At 40.8% G+C, this 19,936-nt stretch overlaps 1 protein-coding gene across 3 annotated transcripts in view; it reads left to right on the top strand.

Moving 5' to 3' along the window:
• The first annotated feature begins 1,823 nt into the window (after positions 1-1,823).
• LOC131469027 (TOX high mobility group box family member 2-like) overlaps positions 1,824-19,936 on the top strand; it is a 70,903-nt gene continuing 52,790 nt past the window's right edge. For 2 of the 3 annotated variants that reach the window (XM_058643847.1, XM_058643848.1), the window contains exon 1: positions 1,824-2,447. In XM_058643847.1, the coding sequence (XP_058499830.1) occupies positions 2,343-2,447 (105 nt within the window). In that variant the 5' untranslated portion in view covers positions 1,824-2,342. The remainder of the gene's footprint in view (positions 2,448-19,936) is intronic. The other variant, XM_058643849.1, reaches the window with a different exon arrangement.

Below are 19,936 nucleotides of genomic sequence, written 5' to 3' on the forward strand. Positions count from 1 at the left end.
ATGTGCCAGTTCTGTTTTGAGGTGATTTTCAGTTTTAAATTAGCAGCACCATCAGCAGTTCTTTTGTCCTCCCACACTTTACACGAATCAGCCTTCATTTCTGCATAACAAACCCAAAGCCAAATTATCTTATCTACCTTTCATCTTCCAAATTTTTTTCTTCCGCATCACATTTTATTTCAGATTAAAGTAGGGCCGCATCTTTGTGTGGCACTAATTGCCATAGAGCTTCCATAATTAAAGGACAATAAAGCCTTAGTAGTAATTAGTTTCTCTTGTTTGGTTCCTAGCCCATCAATTGTGCTTCAATAATACTGATCATTAGCATGCGCCTGGGCAGTGAGGGATGCTGGGAAAGGAGCCCTGCACACACAGCACTCCACATTCCATTCCCATGAAGCCATGGCATGGAGCCATGTGGTTAACTCTCTGTGAGCTGTGTCGGGGGAGAGTGGCAGGACGTGCCTACCGGTGAAGGCCCACACTGTAGAGAGGCTGCACTGTAACATAATAGACCTGCTGAAATAACGACCAGCTATTTAAATTACTGAAGGTTAGGAACATAAGAGCTGCAGCTGTGGGCAGATGCTGCTGTCACGGTTTATGTCAAAAAAACAAAAACAATTGTACCCTTCTCAATGTTCTCAGCACTGCTTTATTCACATTCAGGTTCACCTAATGAAAGCCTGTCTGCAAAACCGTTGAGGAGGGATGAAAATATTGCATTATCACAGTTTAAACAATGGAGCATCCCAAAAATAACTTGTTTAAATGAAGCTCCTTTAAACGGAAGACCATCGGGAGAATAAAGGACATTTCTGTTCAGGCAGGGTGCAGAGATGTGCTGTAAACTGTGGCAAAGTAATATCGCCAGGCAGCAGAAAATGTGCTCTGTTCTGTACTTTGCCTTGACATGATTGAAAGACAATGGTCCCATGGATAGGCCATTTCAACATCAAATGTGCATGCACATCACAGGGCAAGGGTGTGCTATCCATCACATTCAGTGAGCTGTCAGAAGCAGCTCTCACAGCCTCGGCTTCTCTCTACACACATTTGCAACTGTATGGCAACACAAGATTAAACCTCCCTGTATAGTCGGCCTTGAGCATATACAGACTCACTTTTGTGAGTGCTCATTTTTTGAGTGTGTTTGTGTGCTACCCTGCATTGTAATGTGGGGTATTATACAATACTACAATATTACAGCTTTAATAGTATAGTTGTGTAGTCTGGTGTTTCTGACACTGTCTTTTTATCATGATAATAATAATAATAATAATAATAACAATAATAATAATAATAATAATGACAAACTTAAATGAAAGCCCCATTGAAAGCATAAACAACTTTGTGATCAATGATATTGACTTTTGTTTTTTCCAACAACTCTGTAATACTTCACTTCATAAAAAAAAGAAGAAATATGTTGTGTTCTTTTTTTTTTTAATTAAACCCATAGTAGACTAAACAGCTCCGAGTGAACTGTGTGCTCTACTTTACACTATAGACTGGATTTGCATAATGAGGTGAAGACATTAACAATAAGTTCTGATGCAAATGGGAAATAAAAACGCATAAAAAAAAAACTGCAAAAAGGAACTACAGAGAGAGATTCTTTGCAACCTCTGTGCATGCTTCCCTGGCACAATAACCCAAATGGATTCCTTTATGAAGCACTGATGGAGCAGAGTGCGCTTTATAATGCACAGCCGTGCACACTACTACATTTCCAGCTAATCAGAAGCGCGCAGTTGCAGAAAGGAGAGCGGTTGCCAAGGCAGCCACCAATCTCCCCTCCCCCTTCTCCCTCCGTTCCTCTTTCCCGTTTATTATCGGCAGAGGTCGCATGGCAGAGGGAAGTCCAACCACTTCTGTACTGGAACCAATGCAAGAATATGCACCTCCATAACAAAGCCTGTATGGAGTCCTGAGCGCAGACGGAGAACAGAGGCGCAGCTGTAAGAATTTATATTTCTAAAAAAGAAAGGATCTAAGTTGGAGGTTTGCTTTTGTTTTGTTCTGGAACAAGAGGGATAGTTTTGCCAAACACGTGCGTGTCCATGAAATTTCCACTCTGCGTTTTGACTAAGTGAGTTGAGTGTTAAACATCCCGGTGCGGGGCTCCGCTGAGGACTGCGCATCAGCAGAGTTGGTGCCGAAGTTCGCCCGTGAACGGATGTGAGGGAGAGTGTGCCGAGTCAAACTCCCCCACTTCTTTTTTTTCACCTCTCTCTCTTTCTCTCATTCTCGTGCTTTTGGTGTTGTGTTTGCTGAGACAATAGTGAGCCAAAAAAAGACGCTGAATTTGATTTCATGCCTTCAGTCTCGCACAACCTGAGATGGATGTGAGATTTTATCCTGCACCTCCGGCAAATGTGGGTTCATGCTCCTTACCGACCGATCCAAGTTGTCTGAGTTCGCTGGACTATTATCACTCGAACAAGGTAAATAACACACACCGTGTAGCTTTGTGCCATGGAAATGTCTCACCTGTCTCTCTTTCTCTCCCTCTCTCTATTCGAGCCACTTCACCCTGTCCACGCACTGAAAACGCACGCTTTGGATGCGTTTTATCCACGGGCGGCCACTTGCCCCAAACACACTTTCACTCTTGGGGGGAGAAAAAAATGTCAAGTGTCAGCAAATAAACTACACATTTAGTCTGGAACAGGACAGAGGATTTATTGGCAATTACTTTATACTCTGAAACCTGTCATTTTTTTAATTTAGCTATTGGAAGAAATGGAACAGTTCAACTTTTCCCCTCTAACCAACCTGGTTATTATCTTATTTCCCCCGTGAGATCTGTGTTTTGCACAAGCTGGTATTAACTGTCCCACCCGACGTGGAATGCTCGGGGCTGTATATAATCCATACTGTCCCACTCGGCTCCAGCATCAGCCTCCCTCTCAATGATTTCTCCTAACATACATGCTTTTCCACGGGGAGTTCAACGATTAAATGGATGTGTGCCAGTAATGTACTGTTAATTACTTTGTAACGAGAGACCACAGACTCGAGCTGCCACACGTACCACTCCTTTCTCTCTCTGTCAGACTGTGTCAGTGTTGTCCCCCCGCAGCTCTTGCTCTTGTGACCTGCACTCACTCCATTGCGAGTTTTTTTTTTTTTTTTTTTTTCAAATAACATTATAAATATACCAAAAATGTTGTCATTCAAAGAATTTCCAAAGCACAGAAACAAAACCAAAGCGATGCCAAAAAGAAAACAAGTTAGTGTATCATGATAGACATGTCACATTAGAAACCAGACACATGAGACCAAACGGGGAAAAGTGAATTGAGATTGCAGCAAAAAATAAATAAAAAGCACTGATGAGTAGCACAAACACAGCACACACCCTGTGGGAAGCATAGGCAACTCATTTAAACTGTCAAGTTATCACAACGCCAGCTATCACTACAGTGTTAAACTATGTCAGCCATCTGCTGTCCCTAAATCAGACTGCTGTTGTTGTTGTTGTTGTTGTTGTCACCTACCATGGCTACTGTACATCAACAGGCTGTGGATGTTGACCTGCCGCTGTAGATGAGGTTCCTCTCAGATAAAGATGGCTTGGCGTTTCTCAGTTAATGATGGCCTTCAGTTATGATGATAAACGCAGTTGGGGATGTTTGACTTTCACTGTGTGGGCAATGGAACATCTCTGCGACTGAATGGAAATTTCCTGTAATTAACTGTATAAAGATCTTAAATCATGTTGTCATATATGGTCTTGCTGTTTGCCGTTGCCCAAAGCTTCTTCAAACACGGAGGGAGGCGGAAAAGAAAAACCAACAGGGCATATTGACACACGTTGGATCACAGATGAATTGAGGTCCATATAAAACATTTACTGATAAGGGCAGGTTTTTACGCCTGTGACACAAATGGCCTCATATAACTCTTCTCCTCCAAACTGGCTATCTGTCTCCTCGGTAAGATGAATAAGGATCATCCTCCATGAGGATAATCCCGAGAATATGCTGATATCCACGCACTCCATGATGTGGGAAACAAAGGCAACTAGACAGTAAAATGATAAAGTGTTTTCACAAGAGCGAAAGTGACACCGACTGCTGTCATCAATACAAAAGCGTTTGCTCCCCTCAACATAACAAGTGTTCATTTGAATTATTGAAATGCCTCCACTTCCTTTACCTGGGGTTCTTTCCACAAGGGGAGGTATAATTTACTATCAGCACATGGGCCACGCTGACTACCGTCACGGGCCATGCAAATGAGGCTGGGACCAGTGGGGATGATTTGGTGTCCTGTTAACACGCTGCACGAGGTCAAGTTACTCTCCCCTTAAATGCGTGTTGAATTGACGGGAGCATTAAAGCGATGTCTGATTTGTGATGTGGATATACTGTATCTACAGATCACATCTGCCTGCTGCTAATCACCTCTGGCAGCTGTGGTTGGCCACTTTTATATTCAGCCCTAGTCGCTTTCTTAAGAAGATTGGAGACAAAAGGTTAATCATGACGTTAAGGTCAATTATTTTTCCCTTTCGCATATTGGTATGGGTATATTTCAGTTTGTAGAATAATTTGTTGGGTTGTAGTTTTATAGCCGTTTTTGGATTTCAGTGAACGGGGCAGCACATGGCCAAGTGGAAAGGGAATTTGGCTTATAACGGGGGGGGGTTGCGGTTCGAGTCCCCGCCAGGTCATGTTGTTAGTTGGACACTTAAGTGGCGACCCCTAGAGGGAGAGGAGAAAAAAATGTAATTTCAGTAAACAGTAAAAACAACAAAACAATCTAATTCTACACAGTGCTTGAAGTACCAGCACTTCTTAATTTTACTATTTAACTTCCAGCACTTCTCAGATGATGTCGAGTTCTGTCCAATTCATTATAATGGCCCAGAAAAATCATTTCCCAGGGTGCACTGTGTATGATGTCCTCGCAAGAGTCTGGTGTGTGTTTCTAGTTTCTACTAGTTTTTATGTTTACTGTTAAACAAGAACAATATTAATTGGAAGTTTAGTGATATTCTCTGACTTCTTGCCACCTTTTCTTTTATCCTGGAGGACTGCAGAATAACAGGACACCAAATAAAGGAATATTGTTGGAAATTATTAGGACACAAATTGGCAAAATGTGTAGCATTACTCCAGTTTTTAGTTATTTTAATATGGACTAAATATTTAAATAAATAGATGACGGCGGACATATTGTACATGCCTTCTATGGATAAGGGGAGTACTGCCACTTACTTTTCCCCACCTCACACTCGTTTATGTAAATGTTTGGAAAGCGTCATTTCTGGCTGCTCCAGTATCAGCGTAAAACCTCAGAGAGCATTTCTACTTTTATTGCTGTGAAATTAGTTGTGTTAATCTGAGTCACACACAGTTTTAACTGGACAAAATGAGCATGTGCTCCCGTTTTAGCTCCGTAGTCTGTTTAATGTACAAAGCCATTGTGTTTGTGACTGACTAATTCTGGATGCTGTCAGCGTTTGAGTAATTAGCAAGTTTATGTGACTTCAAGGGAACATTTGCAGTTGTCGTGCTTTTAGCCTTTTTCACACTTTGGTCACTTGGAGCCGCAGCTCATTCCATTCATAATATTGCTGTGTGCATGAATGCTTCTGGATGTGCACTTTCTTCCACCTCATTCAGTGTGTTGATTCCTGTTATCACCAGCCGTGGAGTAATTTGCATTATTTTGGCAGTATTGTCCGTGAAATAAAAAATGATTGAGAATCGGTCCTTAAATAACACCAACAGTTTGTCCTATAAGACTGTTAACTGCGATGTGAGGAACACAAAGAAAGAAATGCATAAACGAGCAGAAGTACTTCAAGTGCAGACTGAGATGAATCAGAAAAATCCATAAATAACCTGATGTTCACTTCAATACTTTCAGTGCTGACTGTGTTTCGCTGTGTGTGTTTGTGTATCTCTTCATTGTTGTGGTGCTCTCCCACATAGATTACACAAAATAAAACCATTACAAAAACATCTTCGTGCTCTGATGGTAATATGAAACGCTGCCTTAATGCATTCTGCTGCCTTACGGGCTACAAGGTATGCACATTGCTCACATGCACTGGACAAATACTGCACACATTTTGTACTTAATGTATAACAGAAAGCATTGAAACATGTGCATCTTGTCTTGTACAAGATGTACAGGTAATTGCTCTGTGGATGTTCGTCTGGCACTTTTAGTTTGCTCTGTGAAATGGGAACTGTGTCTGCTCCTTTATTTGAATACCTTAATCAAACATTGCTGACTGCTGCTGAGGTGAGCTGCTGCCTACAGTATGGAGTGGATAGAGAGAGAGAGAGCGAGAGAGAGAGACAGCGAGAGAGCACGAGTAGGCCCTATGTTTATACACACTGGCCCCACCCAGCTCATATATCCTCCCAACAACTGATATCTGCTTAGATAGGACATGATTGAAGAGCTGGCTTTGTTAGTCGGTGGTCTCCTCTACCTCAGATAAGCTGGGGAAGGATATGCTCCATTTAAATGCCGTATCTCAGCCTCCTTTTTTTTTTTTTTAATACAGGACTGCCAGGTCTCTTTGCATTAACATATCCAGTTATTCAGTCAGTTTCCATTAACTGATCACGCATAAGTGAAATACGCTCTTGGATAAACACGGCTATATTTATTGAGACTTTTGCCTGTACATGTGTTATTTTCAACCCCGCGACTACTTACATTTATGTTGAGTGATGTTGCTGCCATTAGCTAATGACACACACTGTTTTATGTGGCAGAGAGGGAGAATCAAAGGATGAGCGAGAGTCAAATGGGTTGAAGGAATCACTGGCCCAGAGTGGTGACACAGTGTGAGAGTGTGTGTGCTTGTGCATGCTAACTCGGGGCCATTCAAGCATTCTGCTGACTATGGAATCACAATCACAATTGCTTTCATAGTCCTGTTCAGAGGAAGGCCAGGCATACCACGGCAAAGGCTGTTGACACACAGTGAGCAGGGGACACCGCAAAGTCTAATGTGTGTTCTTGCTGCTCCAACACATGAAGGAGACTTTTAATAGGGCTTCTGTCCATTTTACATTATTTCAGTAGTACTGGGATTGGCTCTGACAGAGGCCAAGACACACAGTCTGTATAAAGCTGAGATATTTCTTACTGTAAACACACCCATACTGTATTTACACATGCATGCATATTTACCAAGGCGTGTGAGAAGTCCTTTGACCAAACGACCACAAGGTGTCCACGTCTATTTTTGTGATTTCTGTGACAGTTATGCATGTTTTTAGGAAATAAGACAGATAACACTTTTAGGGTCACAGATCAGTTTTTTCTGCCACTCTTGGTCTTTTAATGCAGTGTATGTGTAGGATGTTGATTATGGTAGTATGAATGTGTGAGTGGTAGTGGAGGGGAGTCGGGGCTGGCAATGGTCTAATTATTGCCCCTGCCAGTGCTAAGCTACCTGTTTGTCGGTGGGTACCAGTGCATCCCCCTCAGCGTCTGTTACCATAATTAAGACCAGCCGCCCCACTGTAGTGTGCTTACATTAGTCAGCCCAGGCCTTCCCATGGGGCAGTGCAGTGGCGTTCTCATTCTTACTGAAAAAGAAGACAGAAAAAGAAACAATGTCAGCACCTGCTGTAGAGTCGAGTAGGCCCCTGGGTGTTTAGTTAAATGTTGATTATGTTTGCTAATGATTACAAACACTCAGAGGGAATGGCTCATGGCAGCATGGTGAACTTGATATGTTTGTCTGTCTGTCTGTGGGTAACAGAAATTCCGAGAGACAATTTACAAACAGAGAGACAAACTTTGGGTACTTGGAACCTGTGAGAGGTCTTCTTCTGACATTCATTTCACTGATAAAACAATACATGGATAGTTTACTAATTACATTTACAGTGCATGAAGCACTCATGTAGAATATACATGTGCATGTACTGAGTTTCTATGTACAGTGCGTCTACATATGTACTGTACAAACTGTGTACGTATGTATGGAAGAGGCTGGAAGCTGGACAAACATTCCCAGTTGTCTTAGCTTCCTGAGGTATGTCCTGTGCAAACACCATGGGCCATGGTATAAGCTCCTTGCCAGGGATTTCAGGCTCTTTCCCTCCCTTGTTTTCACTGAATATCCTTTACAAATATTATTGGCCTGATGTCAGTGCCATCTGAGGGGTGGGGGCAGTCTCCATATGAAATTACAATTAATCGTTCCAAGCCCCGACTAACACAGAAGGTGTGATGAGCTAAAAGCTCCCAGGATGAAAAGTTTGAATTCAGTCAACTGGACATTTTTCGCCTCGTTTGTTTAGGTTCATCTCACATCATGTGGGACATTAAGTGTTCAGTCAGTAGGTCATTGTTTGTAGGTTGCCATTCACCATCAGATCACTGACTTCTAATCTGAGCACTGGTGTCTGTCATTAATTCACTGACATGCATTGATTTGGACTGTGAGAGGTTTCCACTTGAGGAAGACAGAGCTAATAAATCCATATGATCCTGAATTTGCTCACTGTCCTCTTTCCCCAGCTGTGACAACCTCACTTTATCCCTTTTCTGTCAGGGGCATGTGTTTATTATGTGTGACATATTTAGCAGGCAGATATAATTGCCTATGCAAGGCTGTAATCGCTTGCATCTAGTTCAGACAGCAGAGACGGCAGGAGCCCACAGAGCCACCGAGGTAATCAAACTGTGGCTCATTCTTCCTCTTTGTGAGCTAATGATGAGCTTAATGATCATTTACAAGGGGGCAGAAAGAGAAGTATGACAGAAAGTGTAATGCCATGGTTTTAGTCCTTGCAGTGCTTTTATCTTTGACTCTGGAATCCCTTAAAACAAAGAAAAAATGGAAGAAATGTTGCAGTAAAGAGAAAAACAAAATTGCGATTGATGCTGTTAGGGGAAAAGAGAGATAGAGAAGTTTGAGGAGGCTTGTGGGTTAAGAAAAGGGAGGCAAAAGTGAAAGAAAGAGGCCCTCTCTTTGTGTTGTAGACCTATTTAGTCTCAAGTTGGCCATGAGCCCCACCGATGAGTGATGTCGCTAAGAAAAACAAACACGGGAAAGCAAAGTAGGATTTTGGAAATGATGACATATGGTCAATGGTGTGATGTTATTGAGTCTCTGTCTCTGTGTTAACTAGGCTTCAAAGAACTCATGGCAGCTCTGTAATGTTGTTAACACACAGGAAAGGAAACTTGAGCAGATCTTTTTATAGAATAGTTAATAACACAGTAGACAGTAGTGAAAAACCGTAGCCTAAAGCAGCACTTACTGGCACAGCCCACGTGAACCAAGAAAGTATTTAAATGTATGCATGTATGTGTAAGTGTGACTGTGCATGTACACATGCTTTTGTGTGTGTGTGTGTGTGTGTGTGTGTCTTCCTGGCACCTTAGTGGTGGTTTACATATTTAGATGATGCGTATCGTTAAGTAAATGACTACACTTAGGACATATTCTATTTCGAAGAAAAACTCTTTTGACTAAAACTTTTTCTTGTTACAACAGTGTTGAGGTATCAATATTAAAATACTCACTAAACATACATCATACTGTATGTTTAAATCGCATGATATAACCTTATTTTAACTTAAAAAGTAACTACAGCTATAAATGCTATAAGCAGCAACTGCAAAATATTACAGAATGAGTGAAATATAAAACAATGTGTGTGTGTGTGTGTGTGTGAGGACTAAAAAACTTAGCAAGTGAGGACTTTTTGAGGGTTAAGACGTGGTTTTAGGGTTAGGGGTCAGACATTTAGTTGTGATGTTTAAGATTAGGGTAAGGGGCTTGGGAATGTATTATGTCTAAGTGTCCTTACCACGAATGCTGCGCAAAGTCACATTATGGGGACAAAAACAGGTGAAGACATATTTTAAAGTTAGGCTGAGGTTAGGGTTAGGTTAATGTTAGGCTCAGGGTTAAGATTAGGCCACTAGTAATTATGGTTAAGGTTAGAGGAAGTCTCCAGGAAATAAAACTAAGTCAATGCAATGTCCTCTGAAGTCATGGAAACGTGTGTGTGTGTGTGTGTGTGTGTGTGAGAGAGAGAGAGAGAGGATAACTGATAAATGCAGAGACGTTGCTTCCTTCAGGCTCTGACTCTGACTGCAAACTTCTGCACCTGTTACTGCAGTTGAGCAGTGACAGGTAGCGCTTTAGTAACTTGGCAGAGGGGCATAATGAATGGCATAAGCAGAAACAAATGTTTGCAGATGACGGACTTGGAGCAGGAGTGAAACTGAGAGATGGCCATGTTTTATTAAGCCTGATAATGCAGCCTAATCTGTGGCTTGGGTTACACAGTGCTTTGTGGGTAATTAGAGATCATGTCATTTGCCTGGCTAACTGAAAACTGCACTCTGCCCTAATCCTCTCCTGTCTGCCTTTCACTCACTACCTCCCCTCTTCTCTTCCTTTATGCTCTCCTTAACTAACAACAACAACAAAAACATGCGCACACGCTTCAGAACGAGCTGGCTTCCTGTCAGAGAAACATGCCACTAAACAAACATGGCAGCCATTTTCCACGTAACTAGTGATCAGAAAAGTTTATACATCGCTGTAAGATACTTTGAAATGTGCTTATGTGCTTAGAATTCAATAAGAGGAAGTCGACAGTGGAGCACTTTGTGGTTTTCTTTGTGGAGCTTGTTAGATGAATTACTAATGCCTCCTGGCAAGTGCCCCAGGTTTACTATTACCAAAACAATGGCACTCGATACAGAGCACTGTAGCCTTGGTTTTCACACACACGGGAGCTCAGGCTGCTGTTTTCCTTTGAACCCTAAATGCTGACTGCCCATTCATGCAACATCCCCCCAACACAGAGTAACACACAAAGGAAACTCTCAACTGACACGGTGACTTGTTGGAAAAAAAAAAAAAAAAAAATGATCAGCATCTTTCATCGCTCATTGTCCCCAATTTTTCCTCTGTTAAAAATCAAGATATGTTTCCCCTTCACTGTGTCAAAATTTGACTAATACAGTAGCAAAGTTTACACATGCAGTGTTGAATAATTACGGGCCTCACTCGGATTATGAGAGCAACTCCATTAAACTGTCTACACATCAGGTGGGAAATAATGATGCAATCTGGCACAGTTTTTCACACTCCGCTGCCTCTCACTTTAGCCTCAAAGAGGCGAAGACTGGATAAGAAGAAGGTTTAAACTCTAACTCACAAAGTTTAATACATGCTGTGTTTCCCCCCAGAATTTTTATCACGTCTGGTTGAAGCCAAAAGTCCCCTTTATATAAAAGGAGACATGAAAGCAATAATAAAACTAACCATATAGAAACAGTATGCCCTCTGCATCTTAGTGAAAGCTCATAAAACCTCATCCAATATGCTCTGTATGACTCACCAAACGAAGATGTACAGGTAAACTGTTTGATTCTTATCACGGTGAATGCCCGCTCCAACCACAAATAATGAACTGAACTTCTGAGATGTGCGGTTATACACACGTGGCCCCAGAATCATTAACTGCTTTAACCTCTTCACTGCGGGCCGAAAAGGCATTATTATCATTTATTCAGACACAGAGGAGATAAAGTACACAGTATGTCATAATAATAGGTGTTTCTATTGTTGCTATGAGGCACACAATCTTTCAGACAGCTCATGTACGACCGTCTAAATCTGAATTGTGTGTCAAAATTGAACAGCGCGTCATATTCAAAAAGATTCAAAGTGATTATTGGCAGACCTTACCAAGACCAAGTCTTGTAAAACCTTAAAAATGAAAAGGCTAAACAACTCAGTGGCCTGTTTTGTCTGTCTGCATGTAGGTGTTTTTGTTGTTGGGCATGAGATAACTTCACTCTGGGGAACATCTACTCTATGTATACTGTAGATTTTTCCTTTTTTCTGCAGGTCTGATTGGCTGCACTTGTCAGTGAGTTCCTGCCATTGTGAAATCTCCTCATCAGCAGACACAACATGCTCTGTCTTGAAACGAAGCATTTGTAGTATGCAGCATATATGAATGCTTCGCTGTTAAAGGTTTAATTTATGGTATTTCATATCATTAAGTTCTTATGTTTGCATGAGATTATATAGTAAGTACATTACATTTTCATTGTACCCCGTGTGGTAGAGATTGATCCCATTTTAAATGTATTACACAGGGAATATTGTAGTTAGATGTTTTCTTCAAAGTGTTTAAGTCTATTTTTGATGCTTTGAGTAGTCAGCCTCATCCCGCCAGGATTGTGTCATTATGTAGAAATATTTTGTCATAATTGTTTAAACTGTTTCCCCAAAGTCTAGTCATCTGAATGGTTTTATAGTTGCTATGATTGGATCAGGAATCCAATCCAATTTTTTATTGTGGAGGAACACACACACACACACACACACACACACACACACACACACACACACACACACATGTTTGTGCAGCATTCAAAGTGAGGACCCTCATAGACATACCTAACAAACCTAAACCAAATTATAACACTAAAACCAGGTCTTCACCCACTTTAAAGATGTGAGGACCAGCCAAAATATCCTCACCTTCCCAAAATGTCCTCACTCCCTTTGATTTTTATACCATTTTCGGTCCTCACAAAGCGACAAATACAAGAACACACACACAGGTTTGTGAAGCTCTTCTTCTGGGGTCACTGCATTGATTTCTATTAATTTGGACATTCTAAATAAAGCATTATCCCTAACCTTAACCTTACCCTTACCTTAACCTAACAAGAATTCAAATCTTAGGCTTAGGTTCTGCCTTATTAGGACCAGGTTTTGGTCCCCATGAGGACTACTGGACCTGACAAGGTTAGTGTTATGCCAGAAAAGGTCCTAAAGAGGTAACAAAAGTGAGTACACCCACACACACACACACACACACACGTGCTTGTCCTATATAGCTTTGAGGCATTTCATTTCCTCTCCTCCTATGACAACATCACAATATAATGGGACATGGTGTCACGTGACAGGAGAACATGGAGCGATCAAATCACTCTCTCTGTCTTTCTCTAGTTTGAAGGGCAGAACGGTCAGTTGTTACATAAACGACAGTTGGTTCGATTACAGAAAAATGTGCTTTGTGTCCTTGTCATAAGCAGAGTGATGAGGTAGATAAAACAAATATAAGTTGGTTATCTGTGTTCATTCAGGACTTTGATAAAAATGTCTTGCTTTCTGAGGCCAGTGCTGGTGGAAACATACTGTGGCGGTACTTTTTAATTCATGTTACTCGTGTTGCTTGTGGTTTAAACAAGTGTCATGTTTGAGACATAAATCCCTCAGCCATGGATTTACTGTGGAAGATACATTCTCAGCAGGTGTACATCCGTCTCTATTGAGAGGAGGTGACACACTGAAACTTAGCTCGTTTTCATAGCCAGTTTTCCGCCAGACTCGGTTCAATTGGGGGTTGCAACATTCAGCCGGTCCGAGTTTGCTGTCACGGACCAGAGTTCTCTTCTTTGGTGCGGATCAGAGTCCAGTTGTGCATTTACACCTGCGAGCGAACGAACTAGGGTTTAATTAAGACGGGCTGGTGTGAATGCACCCTGAAGAATGACGTACCAAACAATCTCCGCAAACAAGGAAACAAGTGTTTTTTCAGTCCAGAGAAATATGAACTCACCAACATTTGACCTTCAGCCTCTTCCATCCCGTCTGGAGTCCTTTGGAAGAAATAACCAAACACCAACAAACAGTGTGAGCAGTAGAGAGTCGTTAACTTCTCAATGCGGAAACTTAACAAGGTACTTCATAGAACCGTGGAGAATAAGGATGATTTAGAGTTGAATTCAGCTGTTTGTTTTTCCAGCATATGGTTGTGTCTGACCCTTTCAGCGAGTGTTCACTGTGCGCTCCAGCACAGCACCATCACCACCACACACTTTTCAGATGAGCCTGTAATTAAGTCATCTCAGCGCCTTGAGAATGCGGCTGTAGCGCACTGAGCTGAGACCAATCTGCCACTAATCGTCGCAAGTTTTAATTTCTAATGGAATATGGGCCAGAGGGAATGTGTGTGTGTGTGCACTCTTGTTTTACCAGTTTACTGTAACTGCCGTTGCCCCTGTGAGTAAAGCAAAGCAAGATGTTCCATTTTGATTCTGTTTCGTCTATTTCAGTTTATCCTACAAAGCACTCAGGAAGTCACTTAATACCAAACTGTAAATTTACACATAATGAATGGTAAACAAACCTTAAGATAAGGAACATAATTGTGCATTGGCAGTTGAACCAAAATAAGCCTTTTAGTGGTTCAAACTCCCCTTTCCACAAACTCAGACGTGCCCTCTCTTAATAACTGTGCGACAGTGGAGAGAGACCTTTACAAAAAGCGAGAAGTGCTTTTGCCCTTGGGAGTCAGGTTATTGCTTCGAAAGCATGGCTGTGGACTGGAACTGGAAAGGTTGTTTACATAGCCTTGGGTGTGTTTGTGTCATGATTTAGATTCCAGGCATTTCAATATCCAAATAAATCAGTTTAGACTTCTGAAGACAAGTAAACCTCGAAAAGAAGAAGTGGACCAGCTGTGTTTAACATCTGTTTGGTAGTTTTATCTCTAAAGCTCGAATGTGCTTGCAATTATTGCAGGCAAAGGAAGTTTGGAGTCAAAGTTCATAGAGCATACAGTTTTTGATTTAGAATCAGTGACAGAATGCGATGTCTGTCTTTTATTATATTAGATTGCTTTCACCGTTATTTTTATTTGGTTTTTATTTGTATTTGTACCAGCAACACTCGAAAAAGTTACATATGCACCCCCCCGATGACACTCGACAACATGAATCTTTGTTGAATTCACTGCATTTTTCTACCTTATCGCCTTTGAGTGGAGTTTGCTTTTGCAACTGACTCAAGGCCCTTCCTCTTATTGTTTCAATATGTCAGAGCATTGTTTCAATGAGGTCACCCATTACCGATCTGGCCTGGGGCCAATTTGACTTCAGCTGACTTAATTGAATCTCCGACATGAGTCAAATTCAAACAAGCAGAGACTGCTTTGCCATGACAGCCTCATTACTCCACATTAAGAACTCATTTCACAATGCATTGTGACTTTGGGCCTGACAAATGGTGAAAAGGGATGAAATCAAATAAGTGAGTACATTGCGCAAAGACTACTCTTGAAACACTCTGCCTCCAAATGCACTGGTGTTGTACATATATTAGAGCCAAAAGAAGCCAAAAAAAAACATGTTTTTTTTTTTCCTGCTGTTTTTTTTAATATAAGTTAATGTGAATGCCTCCTGGGTTAAAGTATTCCCATGTTTGCCGTCTGCAGTAATGGAATGACATTCAATGCCATTTTCTCTCTTTAATGGAATTTTTGTCAAAGCGTTATGAATTCAACCTGCCATGTCACTCAAGTCACAGACAGTGCTGAGAGAGGAGATAATATGCGAATGAAACCTTTCACTGCAGTTTTTTTTTTTTTTTTTTTCACTGTTGGCTGTGAGCAGACCAAATAATGACGCCTTTATCACATCTACGGGCACAACAAACAAAGAGGGCTTTCTTGGGACATACCACAAGATGTGTTATCAGGCACTATAATGACATACATTATGTATATAACACATACACAACATTCATTCAGTGTCCTAGCTGCATTTCATCAGCTCAAAACCACAACTAAATTTCTCAATTAAGCACGCATTCTTTGAGAGCCACTGGCAGCGCAGTCGGAGCTTGCGGGGGGAAAGAAATTGTACGGCAGGTTCAACATGCCAAGGCCTCCCTCCACAAGAGGAAAGGAAATGTTGAGTCTGTGAGGGCTGTGGAGTGGAGATATGACAGTGTTTGCTTAGGGCTAGGTATCGGGCACAAAAACAAACATGGCTGCCCTTAATGAGTCTGTTTGCCTGCCAAAGGTAAAGACAGCTGTTGTCTCTCGCCACAATGGAGCAGGCCCCAGTGCCACGGAGCACAGAGAAGCACCCTGCATCGCCATAGTAACGCTCACCTTGTATGTACTTAAGAGAGACCTTATTAACTTCTCTTTACAGATAACTAGTGAGTAAAATGTAAATTGTGAGGCCGTACGGCACTTTCATAAGGTCTTACTGAGAAATGAAAAGGTTTATTAAATCTTGTCTGTAGAGTGCTTAAAGTGAAATTGCTTGTGGGAGTGTGAAATGGCTGTGCACCGATGGTAGACATCAGACTTAGTTAGAGTGAGAGTTGAGAAAGTGAGGCTTTCTCTGTTTGATAAAGCAGAACACATGTTATTAGACTGTTTGAGAGTGGCGGCACTTTGTTTCTTTTTTGCATCTGTCTTTAGGGGTTTGAGGAAAATCTCTCTAAATTCTCTTTTGGTAAAAAAAAAAAAAAGAAAGAAGAAAAAGTAGCTTCTGAGAATGACTCTAATGCACCGGGTTGCAGGTAGAGCGAATGGCACTAAAACCTCAAAAAGCACTTTGCTCCCGTATGAGAAAATTAATGCATTCTAGCTGTAACTGTCCAACCGAACGAGCACTGACAGCTCGCTGCACTCCACAGCTAATTTTAGCGAGGAGATTATGAGTGAGATGGCTGCACAAGCATTTTGTTAAGAGGAGAGCAGCCAGTAAGAAAATACAAACATTTAAGGTCCGTCAATTGCATCAGGGTGAAACAAAGCCCTCCCAGCCCCCACTGCCTTTCCTGGCATTGTTTACATGTTGAGCTATTGAATGGATGACATTGTTTTTTCCATTACTGTGAGGTTTTTCTGTGACAGATTCACAGGTTTTATATATATCTTGTACGCATGAGGAACTACTATGTGAATTATAATAGAATTAGTAATAGAATTAATTGTCTGTGTGATTATATTTGAATTAATGTATTGCGTTTAACAAAAAAAAAAGAAAAAAAAAAAGGAAGAGTGCGACTCATACTGATTTAACCACAAAATCAAAACGATTTAGGGGAACCATTTGGTAGAAATACATTTGAATATTCATATTTATGGTTTCATTAGTGCATAATCACCTGAATCTCCTCCACAGAGTCGTCCATGTTGCACGTCTCTACACTGGCTCTAGAGCGGGGAGTATTCTTTGTGGATTGTGACAGCCTCACTGCGAGATGCCACTAAATCCTGCACAATGAATTATGAATTTGGTCAACTAATGATCAAAAAATGCCATCACACATGCTGAAAAAGAATATACAACATTATTTATTTATTTTTAACTAGGATTCAATGTTTTTTTTTTTTTGTTTTTTACATTTTCTAGTGAGAGAGAAAAAAAATACAGTGACATGCATTGTATTGTGAGTAGTCAGTCCACATGTTGGACACAAAGTGGTCCTGCATGGTGACGACTGATTTGGTGTTTGGTATCAACACCACATGCTCGTGGCTGCTTATCTTTGATAATAGTGCTGAGGCTCAAATCTGGTGTTTTGTGCTCTGAAAAGCAGCATTAAAATGGGGGAAAAAAATAGTTTCCTTTTTTTTATCTTCATAGACATGGTTTGTCCCTACACGATAATTGAGGTAATTATATTATAACAACAAAGACACAGTCCTGGAGTTATTTATACAAATGTTTTTCCTAGCCAGAATCAGCAACTGGAAATTTAATTTGGTAATAAACAAATTAGTCTGGGTTCCGAAAATGACTGAAGTTAATGAATATCATGAAGCTGATTGTTGTTGGTTTACTTTTAATAATATAAATGGGTTTGTTTGTTTATTTAATTAAATCCACACACTGAGGTTGAACTGTTTATTTATTGCAGTTTAAGTTATTTTGGGGCTCTGTGCACGGTTGGATTTTGCAACATCATCACCTTATTTTGTCAGAGAGACATGTGCCGTCTCCGGACATAATCTGTTTGCAGCCCCCCCCCCCCCCCCCCATTTGTTTGCAGCAGTTTCTTTCAATTAAACAGCAGTGTCGGTTTCTTCAAAGGTTTCGTTTGTCAAGTGACTCCCCAGAGACGGAGCAGAGGAAATGGCAGAACACATTGGACACATTCGTCTTCTCTGCTTAGTTACCTTGCAGGAGGAAGATGGTGCTACCCATTTCCTCCATCTAATGTGTTTGCTTTACACCCTATGCCAAGTGTCAGCACGCAGCTTCTTGACAGTCATTTTTCATTTGGAGTGAGCAGTCGGGTTGAATAAGCCAGAACATTGCACTGTTGCTATATTTCCCTTCTTTTTATCAGCAGACTGCTGCTGCTGCTGCTGCTGCTGCTGTTTTTTTAAGGTGTTACAGGTTGAAAGTGCACAAGTCGGGGATTATTACTTAATAGCATTGTCTGGTTGTTGATTGAGAATAAAAAGCCAGTTATCATAATAGGATATGGGACATAATGACAGAATTAAATGAGTGTGACAGACACACAATGGGTCTGCTCTGTCATCGCCTTAGCCCAGCTCGCTCATTAGAATTAATCTTGCCTGATTAAAAATGCAAATGCCTCAAAGTCTCCGATGGAGTTTACATGTTTTTATAACGTTTAATGATTTAATTACATGGAAAATTAAATGGTGGGATGTGCGATTGATTGTTTTTGGGTTTTTTTTTTTTTCCCTCACCCTCTTGCCAGTTGCGACAAAGAAATGAATATGCTCTCATGCCAGGAAGCGAAGGTAATGAGATTAGTGCTCTCACTCTCTCTGATTCTCTCCATCTCTGCCTTTTTCAGAAGCTGGTGGTTTGGGCTGGGCGATTCACAAAATGTGTTCCCTCCTACAATGATTCATTTGAAAAGACCTCAGTGTTATTTACAGTATATCTGTCTTTTTTTTTTTGTAATATTCAAACAGCCATGTCAAAGAAGAGAATATTTAATTGTATTAATGTGTTATGATGGGATGTTTGGCCTGCAGCAACCTGTTACAACATTCTCTTAACATTTTTCAGCTACAACAAAAGAAGGTATCTAATATAATACATGTGAAAAGAAAGACATTAGTCCTTGAATTTGACCAAAAGTACACCTGTAAAAACTGTTTGGCATTTGTGCTGCAGCATTAGGAATGACATACCATATATCAGTGATCTCAGTATTTTGCACATACTGAGCTGTTCAAGTGAGACAAACCAGTTCCTGTTTTCTGTCTTCAAGTCAGTAAAGGTCTCAGGCTGCATTTAGTGCGTGCACTTTGTCCTCTCTGAGCTTGTTAGGAGTGCTTATTGATAGTTTTGCTTGTGCGAAAAATGCTTGGTGTTTTTGCACCTCTCAGTTGTGGTTGTAAAAACTTGCTGGACATCCTGTGGGGGAGGAAATTGATTTTTGCTAGGTTTGTTTGTTCTGTACTAAGAGGGAGACATGTCCTTATTGTCTTTACATTTCATATCAATTGTCTTATTTGTGTATGAACATGTTTTATGGCCATTATGACTTAACAGCTGTTTGGGAACAGTTTTATTTGAGGCAGTTTGATGTTTTCCTCCTTCCAATGATAAAATGTCTACAGTGTGCCAAGGAAGGCATTTAGAAATGACAGAAGGTTTTTGAATTTGATTGATTCGAATGGACCAGATGTTTTGGTTTTTGATCTTGATGTGCAGTTTCTGTGCCTCTGCTAAAATGATTCCCACCCACCTTGCCTTACATCATAAAGCAGTTACTCAGTGTGTAATATGTAGATGTCACTGTCAAGCTACAAAGGGGGTTGTGGAGAAAGCTTTTTTTTATTTAAAGAGCCTCTTATTCTGCTGCGGGAAAAAGACATACAGGCCTAAAACTTTGTGTTGACAGTACAGGATCAATTCCAACTGTGTGTCTGCACATCAGCTCAATGTGTTGAAATGGAAAGTATGCTATCGATCTGTGTGCATTAGTGCTCTACAGTAACATAAGCAATGAGTGGCAGAACAAAAGAGGCACTGTGCATCACACTGGAGGAGAGCTGCAGTACAAAGAGGACAGTTAACAGTTTCATGCAGTCTATTGGCATTTCAGTGTTTATCATTTTAAGTCCAAAAGTATATTTAGCTTTCATAAAAGAATTTTTCTCAC

Source organism: Solea solea, chromosome 11, assembly GCF_958295425.1.
Source record: "Solea solea chromosome 11, fSolSol10.1, whole genome shotgun sequence".
Lineage (NCBI taxonomy): Eukaryota > Metazoa > Chordata > Actinopteri > Pleuronectiformes > Soleidae > Solea > Solea solea.